Source organism: Etheostoma cragini, chromosome 1 (genome assembly GCF_013103735.1).
Source record: "Etheostoma cragini isolate CJK2018 chromosome 1, CSU_Ecrag_1.0, whole genome shotgun sequence".
NCBI classification, from domain to species: domain Eukaryota; kingdom Metazoa; phylum Chordata; class Actinopteri; order Perciformes; family Percidae; genus Etheostoma; species Etheostoma cragini.
This window is the reverse complement of record NC_048407.1, coordinates 23871378-23886377: the sequence shown is the minus strand read 5'-3', so window position 1 is coordinate 23886377 and position 15000 is coordinate 23871378. Positions and strand designations below refer to the sequence as shown.

General features: G+C 40.4%; 1 protein-coding gene across 1 annotated transcript in view; it reads left to right on the top strand.

The window, feature by feature from the left end:
- ush2a (Usher syndrome 2A (autosomal recessive, mild)) overlaps positions 1-15000 on the top strand; it is a 203705-nt gene that overhangs the window by 171107 nt on the left and 17598 nt on the right. Inside the window, exons 71-74 of the mRNA XM_034877811.1 lie at positions 266-424; positions 1535-1697; positions 3429-3646; positions 3743-3879. Of these exons, the coding sequence (XP_034733702.1) occupies positions 266-424; positions 1535-1697; positions 3429-3646; positions 3743-3879 (677 nt within the window). The remainder of the gene's footprint in view (positions 1-265; positions 425-1534; positions 1698-3428; positions 3647-3742; positions 3880-15000) is intronic.

The following is a 15000-nucleotide window of genomic DNA, read 5'->3' as shown; positions in this document are numbered from 1 at the left end:
AGCCTATAAGTAGGCCTATAAGAGTGAGCCTTTAAGTAGTGACTTAAAATGAATATGTATTTACCTTACAAAGAATAAGAAGAAATAATCTCAGTCAATTGCCTTTTTTAGTAAAGCTTGCATGGTACAGCCTATTGCCTGTAGACTGAATGCTCTTTTGGTGAATCGGATATTGACCATCAGATGTTAAAATGTCGTGCTGCTGTTTTTAAACATGCTAAACTACAGATAATCATATACCATGTGTCTTTCTGCTTTTCCACAGCTCAGCTCTACAGCAGCCAGCCTGTCAACTACAACATCCTGTTCAATCCAGGAAGTGAAAGAGCCATAATGCATCATGCTGGCCAAAATCAGCAACTCACTGTGTCAGGTCTAGAGCCATTCACTGTCTACTACATCAGAGTCCAGGCATGTGAAATTGGTAAGTATTAGGTTATATGAATTTTTTTTTAAAGTTTTAGAATTATTGGACCGTTAGTTGTGCAGCGTAAAGTAAGTTTCGGAGCACTTTTGTAGCTGAGTGTTTACTGCGCATGCAACATTACTCTAAAGCCCTGCGTCTGATTCCATCCTTGGGACCTTAACTGCATGTGAAACTCCTATCTCTTAATAGAAATTTAAAAAAAGATAACAAAGTTGTGAGAATAAATAAAAGCCTCTTACACTGTTAAATTGAGGAAATGAATAAGTTTAGCATAGAGAAACTGCTGTAGGATAAATAGCACCACTATTTAACATAGCACATTCTAAAATCACAGTTATCTGTAGCTAATGGCCTTTGTAGCTAATGGCCTAGCTACAGGCATGGTATAGCGCGCTTTAGTCGTGCTGTAGCATGTCGATGCGTTTGAACAACGGCCTAACAGAAGGGGATGACCACACTGACCTGTGACGATTGCTACCAGGACTGAACAGGGTCGCATTTAGACCCTAACAGAGCTTTGTTACAAAGATTGCCTCTAAATGGTGCCATCATACAAGCATTGAGAGAGGAACATCTAAAACAATGTTTCAAATGTACAATTTTTTTGTTTGTAGTTAGTTGTTGTTTCCTGATTTTGACGATAGATTTGAAGACGATGGAATCAGTTATTAACTGTTCCATGACAAATTTAAGGAACATTGCCATGTGGATGGAGGAAAGACTTTAAAATTAATAAAATCTACTTAAATGAACAGACAAATTGTCAGCTTTGGAGATTGTCGGAACTGCAAGAAAATAATATATCTTTAAAAAAAAAATCTTTGTGTATGTCTGTTCTTTATGCTCACTCTCTCCAACTCATCATTTATTGGCTTTAACTCCACATGAATGGTCTTTTTAGTAATAGGCCAATGAGTGATGAAGAAAATAAGCAAAAACTTTTGATAGCTTTTACAAATGGAGCAGATGTTGTTGTGGAATAACAGCATACGTTATCACTATGGTGCACGGGTATATTTTCTTTCATTAATGTAAAAGAAAGAAAACTTTCTTTTCCTAGAAATGTGTATGTTTTGTGACAAATTTCTCCTATTTTGCCCCTTGGAGATGGGTGTGGAGTAGGAGGGGGTGTGTATGCCCGGACCTTAGAGACCACCCCAGAAGGTCTGCTGCCTCCCACAGTAAAGGCAGCTGGAGCCAGTGTTCTGGAGATCCGCTGGTCACCCCCCGAAAAACCCAACGGACTCATCACATCCTACCATATATACAGGTAACATACTATACCAATAACATAAGGATACTGTAGGTATAGATCACAAGTTTTATCATGATACAGTACAGGCCAAAAGTTTGGACACACCTTCTCATTCAATGTGTTTCCTTACTTTTCATGACTATTTACATAGCAGATTCTCAATGAAGGCATCAAAACTAGGATTGAACACATGTGGAATTATGTACTTAACAAAAAGTGTGAAATAACTGAAAACATGTCTTATATTCTAGTTTCTTCAAAGTAGCCACCTTTGCTCTGATTACTTCTTTGCACACTGTTGGCATTCTCTTGATGAGCTTCAAGAGGTAGTCATCTGAAATGGTTATAAACGTACAATGTGTTTTATTTACATGTGACTGTCTGTCTTGAGCAGCAAGGCTGTTTTTGATTATAAGAAAGTGGATGATGAGGTAAACAGTAAACAGTAGACAAACAGATAACAACTACACCGTACAAAAAGCGTTTTTCACATTTTTATGTTTTCATACAAACCAATGTGATAATGTCCTCACATTATTTACTTATTTTATCACTCTAACACTAATGCACCACAAGTAACACACCTAAATGACATACACATACTCTTTGCATACATATAATATGCATATTTACCTTTACAAGCAGAAAAGCGTAGACGTTTTAGTAATATATCATCAGGCAAATGTCTGCTTACGAATCTACGCACTTACTTGTACTTGTGTGTGTGTGTGTGCATCTGCGCGGGTGTATTAATGCATGCTGAAGGTCGTGGTCTGGTTGTTGACCAAAGACTGTGATCTGTATGCAGGGTCAGACCAGACTAAGCCCTTTAAGTCCTCAGGAAACACACATTAGCATAGCAGTTCGCACAGACACACACACTGACACACCTGGCATGATCTTACTCAGGCAGACAGGGACTTGGATAAAATAGGAAAATATCTCTCTCACTCACACCTGAAACCCTACATAATCACAGACAGACGGGCTTACCAAGACATCAGGGTGCTTGCATCAGCCAGGGACTTACACATTATGTTAAAGACGTGATGTTACATTTTTATTTAAATCTTACTTTCAGTACACTAAAGTAAGTTCAGTACACGATACTAAGATATATTAACATTCATTTAGATAATATACTTAAAAATTGTATTTTTTTCTTTGATAAAAATAATCAAGTGTATTTTGAATATTCTGCAAATACACAAAAAGTAAAACGATAATATACGTTACTTTTATTACAGGTAAACATATAAAGTTTACTTTGAAAATAGTGTAGTATTTGGGTAGCCAAAGCTTCTCAAAAATGCTTGAAAAATAGAGGGCACTCGGAGAGGGCAGACCTCGGGCAAGGCAATGCTCTATATTTCACTTCAACAAAAGTAAAAAATTATTTGAATCTGCGCCTTAATTTGGAACTGCTCCCAATTTTGATGGGTTCTTCCTTGGCTACTACTGCACTCTTCCACCAAGTTTAATGACAATAAGGCCATTAGTTTTCCCATAATTCTGCATGCAAACAAACAAATCAAACCGAAAACATAACCTCCTTGGCAGAAGTTAATAATACTGGATTGATTAGCTATTCAGGCATATCTTAAGTACAGCTTGTCATATACTAAGTACAGCTTAAAAGGTTACATAACTTTAATTATTATTTACATAAATAAAAAGTATACAAAAATGTATTTAAATTATTTTCATGAATGGCTGATTCAAGTATTCATTCTTATTTCATTATAGGCGTCCAGTAGGAACAGAGGAGGAGCTGCTGGTTTTTATCTGGTCCAGTGGTCCTTTTGAATTTGTTGATGCAAGCCCTGCCCTGCGACCCTTCAGCTACCTCCAGTACAGGGTTCGCTCCCACAACTCCAAAGGCTCAGTTCTGAGCCAATGGGCTTTAGCTCAGACCTTACAAGCAGAACCACGAGATATGGCCCCACCCACTGTCACACCAACTGGTGAGTTCACCAAGTCGCATGAAAACTGGTATAGTTAAAAGGTTCCTGTATTGAATCAGTCCCTATAACAGTCCCTTGTGCTGTTCACGTTGACAGGCCCATACTCAGCCCATCTGAAATGGAGTGAACCAGGAGAGCCCAACGGTCACATTTCCCATTATAGACTGGTTTACAAGAAGCACCAACAGGACCCAACACTTAATACAACTGCTGTTACTGCTCTAACTGTAAAGGTAAATGCACACATACATGTAGATGCACACACATAAGCACACGCATGCAGAGTGAATGCTGGATTACAGGAGCGCAGGTGCATTTATCTGTGAGAACAATCTCCTCCTAGATCACATATTTTCTTACATCATTTTGCGCAAAGGATTCTATAGCATGCTCTTATAAGATTGCTCGTGCAAGCAAAAACTGAAACACATGCCTCTAAATGTACATGTATAATTCCCAAGCATTAAAACATGTATGATACTGTGTGTGTGTGTGTGTGTGTGGTTGTGTGTGTGTGTGTGTGTGTGTGTGTGTGTGCGTGCGTGCGTGTGTGTGTGTGTTTGTGTGTGTCATTTGTGATGCATGTAAAGAAATTTGGACTCTACCTGTGGTGCTGGTGCCATCTGTTTGCCAGTAAGGGGCCTCAAGACACACACATACACGCACAGCCTATGGCCTGCTATTCTCCAGGGCCCTTCCCACAAGTCTGTGCCATGTAGGCCTGTTTCTCCAACACAGAAAATAACTATGAGCAAGCTTCCTCAAACCAAACACACATACAGAAGCAGTGTTGGGATAGTTAGTTTTAAAATGTTAGATTTAGGTTAGAAAATTACTGAATGCATGTTCTATTAGATTAAGATCAAGTCAAGTAACATATTCAAAATACTTTGTATTACTTTTGGAATACTTCAGTTACTGAACTACTACTACTACTATTTTTAAGGTCATTCTGAATATAGTTAAAGAGATACCTTGTCAATTTTAAACCAGCTTTGTGTAATCTTAGTGTGAGAAGTATGTGCAGTTAAAGGATCTTGTCGGACCACCACTGCTCCACGATCTATCCTCTACTGCTCCAGTATCTCGTAAGGTTTCCACTGCTCCAGGATCTTGTCGGGCTTCCACTGCTCCGCTCTGCGGAGGGCTTATTATGCTGGTGCCAGGGAGGGAAGCCAAACACTATTCATCTGCACACACTGCCTACACTTAGATAATAAAGAGCTGGATTTAAATCAGCGTGTATCTCTTTAACTCTTTAAATGTTCTTTATATTTCCATGCCAAAAACTTATTCCTGACAGGTACAGTGCACCCATAACCAATTGTTGTTTTTTTAATCTGTTTATGGGAAATGTGTGTCTCATGGAGTGGATAAAACAAAAATACAACAGCAAATCATAAAACAAAACAGCAAATGGAAAAACGCAACAGCAAATAGAAAAATGCAACAGCAAATCATAAAGCACAACAGCAAGTAGGAAAACACGAAAGCAAAATGAAAACACTTTAACAGATCATAAAGCACAACGGTAAATAGGAAAACAAAACGTCAAATAGAAAAACTTGACAGCTAATATAAAAACACTTCAACAAATCATTTAACACAACAGCATTAACTTCTACCGGAAAACGTAGGGCCTGTCTAGCAGAGGACGGAGCCTCCTGATTGGACAGACAGACTGTTTGTCTTTTAACAGGAAGGAGAAGTGAAAAACACGGAAAAGCGCCTATTTTGAAAACATGAGTATAATGCTTTGTTGAAGTGTTTGACTATTTGCCGTTGTACTTTATGATTAGTTGAAGTGTTTCCCTATTTGCCGTTTTTTTTTCCTATTTGCCGTTGTGTTTTATGATTTGCTGTTGCATTTTTCTATTTGCTGTTGTGTTTTATAATTTGCTGTTGTTTTTTTCTATTTGCTGTTGTGATTTGCACTTCAGGGCCACCGTAGTTATCCCTTCAAGTAATCTATTTTCAACAAAACAGTAACTGATCTGAAGAAAGTAAGCGAGACAAAAGAAAGAGGACAAGAATGAGGGAGACCAAAAGAGAGTGTGGAGGGGGAAGAAAAGACAAGTGAAGAAACAAGAGGGGATGAGACATAGTGCTACATAGGGACAGGAGGGGAGAAGAGGTAGAGGCATAGATCTATATTCTGTCCATACGAGTGGCCTCTTCTCCCTCTGTGACCTTTGGCTTGTCACTCATAATTAATACAAGATGTAAATGGAGACCTTTCACCTTCTCATTGATATGGAACACTCTGTGTTTGTGTGTGCGTGCGTGAGTGAGTTTGTGTATGTGTGAGAGGCTCATTGACATGGCAAAGACTTATTTTGGTGGCGGTCATTTGTCATGCAGGTGTCTTCACCCCATGCGCTCCGTTGTTTTGGAACACACAAAGAGTTTAAATGAGGAACAAAGTACTGGGCAAACTTGAAAAAAGCATGCTACATAGGATTTTGTAACATATGTGTCTTCCCCTTGTGCTGAAGATGATGTTTGATTGATTATAGATAGATTGAAATGAAGTTGAGGTTTAAGAGATAGACAACAAGCAAACCGTTACTTAGGATTACTCTAATATTGGAGGCAGGGAAAGGGACATTTTGAAAACATAGTGTAAAACTATCTAAAAAATCTTATACCAAATCCTGTAGTAGATTATCATTTGTTGTAGATATTGATTGAAACCACAAGAACATCTGTCTTTTTTAGCCTTAATGATTGCCAGAAGTGACATTAAGACTTCGATCTCCATTTGCCTTTTCTTTTGTATGCCCTATCATCATATCTTTATCCTTACTTAGTTAACTTTTTTCTGTCCTCACTTCTATGTTCCACTCATTCTTTTCATAATTTCTTAGTTTTGGATACATTGTTTGTGCATGTGTCTCTGTCCATTTGGTATGTGGGAATTTGTGTTTGTATTGATCTCCGGCTGGGCTGGGAACCCTGCTCTGTGCCAGCTTGGCTGATTAATGGGGTCGTCATGGCAATCGGACGGAATGAGGGTATGAAGCGCAGGCAGCCTGCCTCACTAGACCCCTACGCGCTGCCTGGCGCACACACAGTCTCACACAAAAATTCCCTCTCCATGCTTTACACTTTTCGACAGACATGTTAGTCACTCACGCAACCCTGTCTAGTTGCTTTTCTTTCATTTTGACTCCCTTCATTTTATTTTGCTTACATTTCTCTTATTAAGATCTGTCCTCCCACTATTCTCCTTTGACCTCTTAAATTTCTTCCTCTTGGTGTTTACTCTTATTTTCCATCCCTCAATCAAGCTCTTTTTTTCTGCACTGTTTGCATTTCCCATCTCTGGATCGGGATCATTTTGCTCACACCAAATTCTGGCCAATTCTGGGCTTCATTGAGCAACTAACCTTTGTTTCATGCACCTACCCTTACCTCATGCCTCCCCACAATCCTTTCCTCTCCTCCACCCTTTCTTTCTTTTACTCTTTTTTTTGTGCTCACATTTTATCAAGTCTTCCACATTTTTCAGCCTGTTATGTCATTTTCTCCCTACTCAATCCCTCCCCTCTTTGGTCTCTGTCCTGTTTTCTGCTACAACTCACATTCCTCTACCTACATCTTATTCCACCCACCCTTAATTTCCTCAGCTCCTCTTTTTCACCTGCACTTTTCTCTCACCATTTTGAAAAATGTTTTTTTACCTCCACCTTTTATCCTTCTCTACACCTCCTCAGTTTCCCCAAATCTTCCCTTACTCCCTTTGCACCTCATCTCCCTTCTTGAGACACTTTTCTCTCCTCCCTTGCATCTATCAATGCTATTTTCTCATCCACTTTTTAAATCCTTCTGCCTCCTCTATTTCTCTGCCTACCACCTCCTTTCTCCTTCTTTACTCTTTTGTCCTTTCCTCCATCCCTTGACTCTTCCAGATGTTACACTGTGGCCCTTGGGATCAATGGTGAAGTTTGTGTGTGTGTGTGTGATTGTGTGTGTGTGCGTGTGTGTGCGTGTGTGTTTTACTTTGGATACGTATGTCTGAGTATTGTTGCATGTGTGCTTGTGTGCATGCATAACATATTTTTGTTTGTGCGTGTCAGAGTGTGTGTGCGTATGCGTGCGTGTGCTGTATTAATACATCCCATTGATCAGAGCAGGACCCCTGACAGTCATCATCCCTGAGAACCATCTGGCCAACGCCTGACGCTCCCTCACCCAAACACAAGCTGACACCCTATTAATCTGCTACCGCCATGCATACATACGTGTGTGTGTGTGTGTGTGTGTTTGTGCGTGTGTGCGCGCGTGCTATGTTTTAGTGTGTGTGAATGGATGAATCAGTGAGAGCATGTGGAAGAGAGAGTGTGTAGAATATGCATTAACAATTTTGTACATGTTTCTGTCTACACATGCATGCATGCATGCATGCGTGTGTGTGTGTGTGTGTCTATGTGCTACAACCCCAATCCATGCACATACATACAAATGTGTACACACACCACTCTGCCATCCGCCAACAACAGCCGGCGCTGAAGGGAGCTGAAGGGTGCTTGGAAATTAAGGTTATTACACAAATTGAGCCATATGGTCTAAATATTTCAGAGCTGAAATTTACTAGGCAATAAAAATGGCCCCTACCTCGGTAATGGTGTAAATTACAGCTTAACCACCAGCGCTAATGATGTCCTTCTGTACACCCCGTAACCAACCGTACATGAAGGACACATTGTTTAAAAAATACCCCAGGAAAAGCAAGAGAGAGAGGAGGAGAGAGAGAGATTGAATGGGGATAGAGGAGTAAGGATCAGGGGAACATGGGTAAGAGGGAAGTGAAAAAGGTGAGGGAAGAGGAGAGATAGGTAGAGAGAAAGTGATTAATATATAGAGAGAGAGCGCAAGCAAGTGAGCTAGCATGTTTACAATCTGTTAGTTTACCTTTAAGAGCCCGTCAGAGAGTGCGGTACATCGAGGGCCAGCCGGCAAACTGTGTCTTAAAGCTGACATGAGGTGTGGGTGCGTGCGCGTGCGTGCGTGCAGTCACAATGTGTGTGTTAAGGCATGCGCAGTTGGGAAAAATGTTATCAGAATATGTAGTGTGTTCTTTGACATGAATGGTTGCCAGGTGTGTTAAAGTATTAGATTTAGACAAACAAGTAATAGTGTTGAATACCGGGTGTGAACTCATAGTCTGATACAGATGCATAGTTTGGGAATACTGTATAATGGCATGTGTTTCAGACTGACACATGTGTTTGCCGGGATATGCACAGTGAGGATGTGATCAAATAGGATACAGTTTCACCTGCTTATATGCCAGGAAAAATGTGAGTAGCACCAATAAGACTGAGAATAGCTTAGCTGGAATGTTTCCTGGTTGACATGCATGTGAGCTAACCTGATGTACAAAAGATGATCACAATAGTAAATAGAAAGGTTAGATTTGATTTCTCGATGAAATGGGTGTAAAGTCCTTTTTATGCCAAGTATTCCATTGCCTACTAGAAAAATGTATCATTGTTGCCTCACTGCATTACCGTTTAAGAACAACAACTTAAATAAGTAGTTTTGGGAAATATACCTAATTTGCTTTCTTGCTGAGAGGTAGATAAGAAAATCGATACTGCTCTCTTATCTGTTGGAAGGATATGATCCTACAGCCAGTTAGTTTAGCTTAACATAACGACTAGAAGCAGGGGGGAAACCGCTAGCGTGGCTCAGACCAAACATAACAAAATCCTCCTACAAGCAGCTCTAAAGCTCACTGAGTAACACATTAGAAATCTTTTGTTTAATCCATATAAAAACTGATGTATAAAAACGTCAAGTTGCATATTTTCTGAAATTGCAGTCCATGGAGCTCTCTTAGCAACCATTGTTTTAACGTCAAATTTAAGTTATAATATTTCAATTTCAATTTTATTTATAGTATTAATTCATAACAAGAGTTATCTCGAGACACTTTACAGATATAGTAGGTCTAGTTTACACTCAATAATTTACAAGGACCCATCAGTTGTAGTAGTTACCTCCAGAGCAGGCAACAGACCCAGGCACTCTATAGGCGGAGTCTGACGTACCGGTTTGAGTTGAAATGAAGAGTAAGTGTACTGTAAGTAACAGTTACAGTAAAAGATAATGGAACAGTGACTAAAAAAAATAGTAGTTTCATGGCATAGCAGGGCACCGCCCAGCATTACAAGCAGAGCGTAGCTGGATGTAACAGGGCATCGCAGGACGTGTAGCAGGACCACAGCCACAGCTGCAACTATGATTTTGGAGCCTCCCTGATCATTGGAAAACATTCTGGGGGGAAAAGAATATAAGGAATTCAGGGAATGACTAGTTAGTAACAAGTATTTCTGGGACATGGATGCACACAAATGGAAAGACAAAGGAGAGAGGAGATCAGTGGGTCAAAGGAAGTCCCCGACAGTCTAAAACTATTACATCGTAGCTAAGAGAGACAGGGTAAAGTGAGGAGCCTGGTCGAGCTGTACGGCCCAGCCCCGTTTTATTATATTATTGATCATATGGTAAATTAATCTGACGACTGTGAAGAGAAGCAGAGAAGAGAAGAGAAGGGGTGCCATGTCTGCGGCAATACACCCTCCCCCGCCGGTTTAGGTGAACGCTGAGACTCCTCACTCCATCACTATAAGCTCTATCAAAGAGGAGAGTTTTAAGTTTACTCTTAAATGTGGTGATGGTGTCTGCCTCCCAAATAGAAAGATATATAAGTATGTATCCTGGTATTCTTAGTTTTTCATTATGTATTTCAATAGGACTGATTTATTTTAGCTATTTTACATCTGTAAATAAAATAAGGAAACAGCTTTTCTCCTGCACTTGTTGCTTTGCACCCTCTCATACTTTCTGTTCATTTTTCCTCCTTGGGTTGCTTAACCACCAAAGAGACAAAGCGGAAGATGGTCAGAGGAAAAGGAATGACAAGGCTTTGCCCTTGCTCTCAGGGACACCATTTAATAAATGAGGGAGACGAAGGAGTGAAAGCAAAAGAGCAATGCAGAGTTGAGTGCACATAGGGGGAGGAGAGAGGGATGAGGAGGTTGAGAGGGGAGGAGGAGACAGGTGAAGAGAGGAAGGACGGCTTAAAGGAGAGAATGAGGAGACTCGGATGCAGAGTTTGTTGGGCCATGGGCCTATCAGACCTTCTAGTTTGAGGTCTCCAACTCTGATTGGAGGACTCTCAGCATTCTGCATAAACAGCCAAATAATCATGCTGCAACACGTCCTCTTCTCCTCACTGCAATCTTTCTCTCTGCCTCCTCATCTTTTTTACAACTCCTCCCTCTATCACTCCATACTGCTGAGTCTTCTTCTCCATCACTCAATTTCCATCTGGGTTTTTTCTACCTCTGTCACAAATGACCGTTTTTATGTTCCACCATCTTCACCCCCCTCCATTCCCTGTTCTTCTGTCTGCCTCTCACTCTTTCAAGTTTGTTTATATACTCCTACTTCCACTCCTCTTCCTCCTTCTCTCTCTCACTCTCCTCTTTTCAGTAATGACAGGTTCTGTGTTATTGTGTGTCTGTCTGTGAAGAGGCCACACCATCCAGTGTAGTGCTCTCCACTTGTCTTAATGGGTGTTTAGTGCAGCTACTGCGATATGATGGTCATCACTTTAGAAGAATGCAAAGTGTGAGTGCTTATAAGAGAGAAAGAAAAAAAGGTTTTGTATGTTTGTGATTACCGAGTTCATTCAACTCTGGAGGATAGCTTGTGAATACGTAAGTGTGTGTGTGGAAATTTGTAGCTGAATCTTTCTCAAGTGTTTGTTTTGGACGTGGGTTTTGTTTCTCCTTCATCCATGTGAGCCTTCAGTTATGGCTTTAAGCAGTGCTCTATATTGGCCTCCATGATGAGGCCAGTCAAAGCAGTTAACTGCAAAATCTTAAATTCCCTGTTGTGACTATAGTTGAGCTTAGTTTTAGTTAAGTTTTGTTCCACATCTTTACCCACCCAAAAACAAAAAAACACCAAAATAGAGGAAGAGGGTTTTGGTAGAATTCTGGGTTTCATGTTTCACATGGTGCTTTTATTTACAGCCCTTGCCCTTACTCTTGATTGATTATTGCTTTTGTTTTTTATTGGATTTGTTTAACCAACTACTCATCAAATAAACCCAGCAGTCACTGAAAATGTTTTCTTTCTTTTTGTAAAAGGAAAAAACGTTATTGAATTGCCTTTCCTGATCAAGTAAAGCTTTAATAAAAATGCATCCAAATTAATTTCAGGAGATTGTGAAGCATACCGTCCCTCTCTCGCCAGAATTAGTCCACTGGTCTTTGGACACATCACACACACACGCACACACATGCATATATACACAGCAAATATGCTGTTCCTGGGGTCTAGAGCCGCCAAAGCCAATCATGTCTGTCGGTGTGAAGTGGGCTTGCTTGTTCCAGACCCCTGCAGTCCCTCTCTATGTCTGTTCTGGCCACAGACAAAACACATGCCTATTGGCACAGTGTGTGTGTGTGTTTGTGTGTGCGTGTTTCTTTGTATGAGTGTGTGTATGTGTTGCATGATCGTCTGTATGTGTCAGGGTTTGTACAATGACTAGCAGGGACACCCATGCCTGGCATTTGCAAACCGACATAGGGCAATTGTTCAGGCGGCATTGAATTAGGCATGCACACATAAATACGTACACACACACACACACACAAAAACTTGGCTTGAGAGCTTGGCATGGGGTGCAAGAGAGCAGCGTGTGGGGCACTGGCTCACCTCAGAAACCTCCAAAAACAATTACTGTTCTCACAGGGCTGGTAAGGGCACAGCTTGTACTAATAGACTGGACTAAAGAACCAAATGAATTGAACTGAGCTGGATTGGATTGAATTGAATTGAAGCTCATCTCTTCATAGCATGTTTTACCACAAACTGAAAGAACTAAGGCACATAAGAAAAGGTGAAACAGCAGGGTGTTTTATTATCTCTCCAGGACTTAATTTGACAGAGCAGAGAGGCCAGAGAAGGCCTGTTAAGAGAAACATCCCAGAGGCAGACCAATTGGACCACATTCACCTCATCATTAGGCATGGTTCTTTCATGTATGTTCTTAGGCAATCACTTTACTTTTACCTGTGTGTGTGTGTGTGTGTGTGTGTGTGTGTGTGTGTGTGTGTGTGTGTGTGTGTGTGTGTGTGTGTGTGTGTGTGTGTGTGTGTGTGTGTGTGAGAGAGAGAAAGAGCTTGTGTGTATGTGCATGCATGGGTGTAGCCATATGCTAATGTTGGTCCGTCTCTCTGCAGGGCCCAGTGCTGGGGTCTTTGTGAGATAATCAGCATAATTCTTTTGACAAATACACATGGTTATTCTTAATTAGTATCACACACTGTCCCCCCGGCTGCACCATGCCTCTCCACCTGAATATCACACACACGCATACAGCTGTGCACTTGCAGGGACACATGTGTACCAAACACAATGCATGCAGATGTGGACTTGTTAGAATACATGCAAATGCACACAAATACGTAAATACAAATACCAATATATTTGCACAAGGTTCAAGGAGCACCCATGCACACTAACCCTTTTACATAGGCTACACATTACGAAACCCACACACTCCTGTCGAGCCCTGCTGTAGCTCAGCTCACACTTCAAAGAGAAGAAAGAATGAAGAAATAAAAGATTGAAGAAATTGCTTCCTAGCCCACCATGCTAAGTTGTGTTGAACAATGTAAGATCTGAGAGCTCTTTATGTTTAAATTAAGGAGACCGCTTCCCGTCTCTTTTCTTCTTTCCCTATCATTGCCACCTTTTCTTTCCCTCTGTCTTGTTTACACTTTCTTTTCTTTACATCTGTGGAAACCCCCCTCCGCATATCGCTCTTTCTTTCTGTCTTGACTTCTTGCTCCCTCTCTTTTCTTTTTTATTTAGCATGATTAGCTAGTGACTTTGATCATCCACACACACGTACACTGAATTTAGGTTGACGAGAACCTTTTGCTTGCATATTTTGCACTGAAGCTATTCATGTGATCTTTATAGGTTGGCCATTTTTTTCAAAAACAGAACCTCAACTATTTATCAAAAGCAGTTTTTGCTGCTACAGTCTTGTACAATCATTACAGCTATCGTTTTGCTGATGCCTCGGGAATATACGTAAGATCTGAAATGTAAGTCTTCACTATAACCCGGCCTAAATATTACAGAGAAATCATAAATACCTATTATATACCTACAGTATATATAGATCCAGTCTTACAATTGGTGCTGAAACATGATGATGCATCCAAAAGGAGACAGCCATTTAATATTGCTCTATTTAATCTTGCACACATCAAGGTCAGATACTGTATAGTATACATAACGTACAAATTTAGTGTACATGACAGAAACAGGGCAAATATAAGGTTTGGAAACTCATTTCTTGTGTGGTCTTTAGTATTTTCTACATGCCTGTTTATCTTCACAGCAGAGATGGGAGGATACTGAATTGACCTTAACTCTGTTGTTTATGTAATTGTTTTTTGTTTTGTGTGTGTATGGGTTTGCCTACATATTGCTCAAAACGTGCGTTATAAGATACTGTAAAAGTGTTTTGTGTGCATGTCTCTGCACATGTGTATGTATGAGAGAGAAATGGTGTTTAAGGGAGCTGTTAATGTAATGTAACAGTAGTGTGTGTGTTTAGTGCTACACCATTTGATTACTGCCTGTCTGCAGATCTGTGTGTGTGTGTGTGTGTGTGTGTGTGTGTGTTTGTGTGTGCACGTAGCAGGCTGAGGTGTTGAATTTCATAGTGCTTGATTGGTGTGTGTGTGCGTGTGTGTGTATTGAGTGAGTGCGTGTTGAGTGAGTGTTAGGAGGCCGTTAATGTGGTGTGTTTCAGTGATAAAGTGTTTGAATGTATTGCCATCTAGAGGCGTGTAGCAGAGTCTCCATGCTCCTATAAAAGCTGCCAGCGCCAGATGCTGCTATTGACAATGTGCATATGTTAACCGCTTTATAGGCCACATGCCTCACATATTTCACTGGCTTTTAAAGTAGAGAGATCTCTCATTCTCGCTCACTTAATCTGTCTCTCCCTTTTGCCACATCTATCTTCTTTTTCTCCCACTTTAGCTTTTCTTCCATCTTCTTTTACCCATTCGCTCAATCTCTTTCCACCTTACTCTTTTTCACATTCCCCCCTCCTTTTTTCTCTCTGTATTATTAACTAACTCACCTCTTTTTCTTTTATTTTCCTCTTTTCTACTTCTCTGTCCTACATAGCTTTACTTTTGTATACTTCATTTAATTCCAATCTTTTTTTTCTTACGGACATTATTTCTCACTCCCTCCACCCCTTTCTCTGTCTATCTCTCTCCACCCCTGTCTCTCTCTCTCTCTCT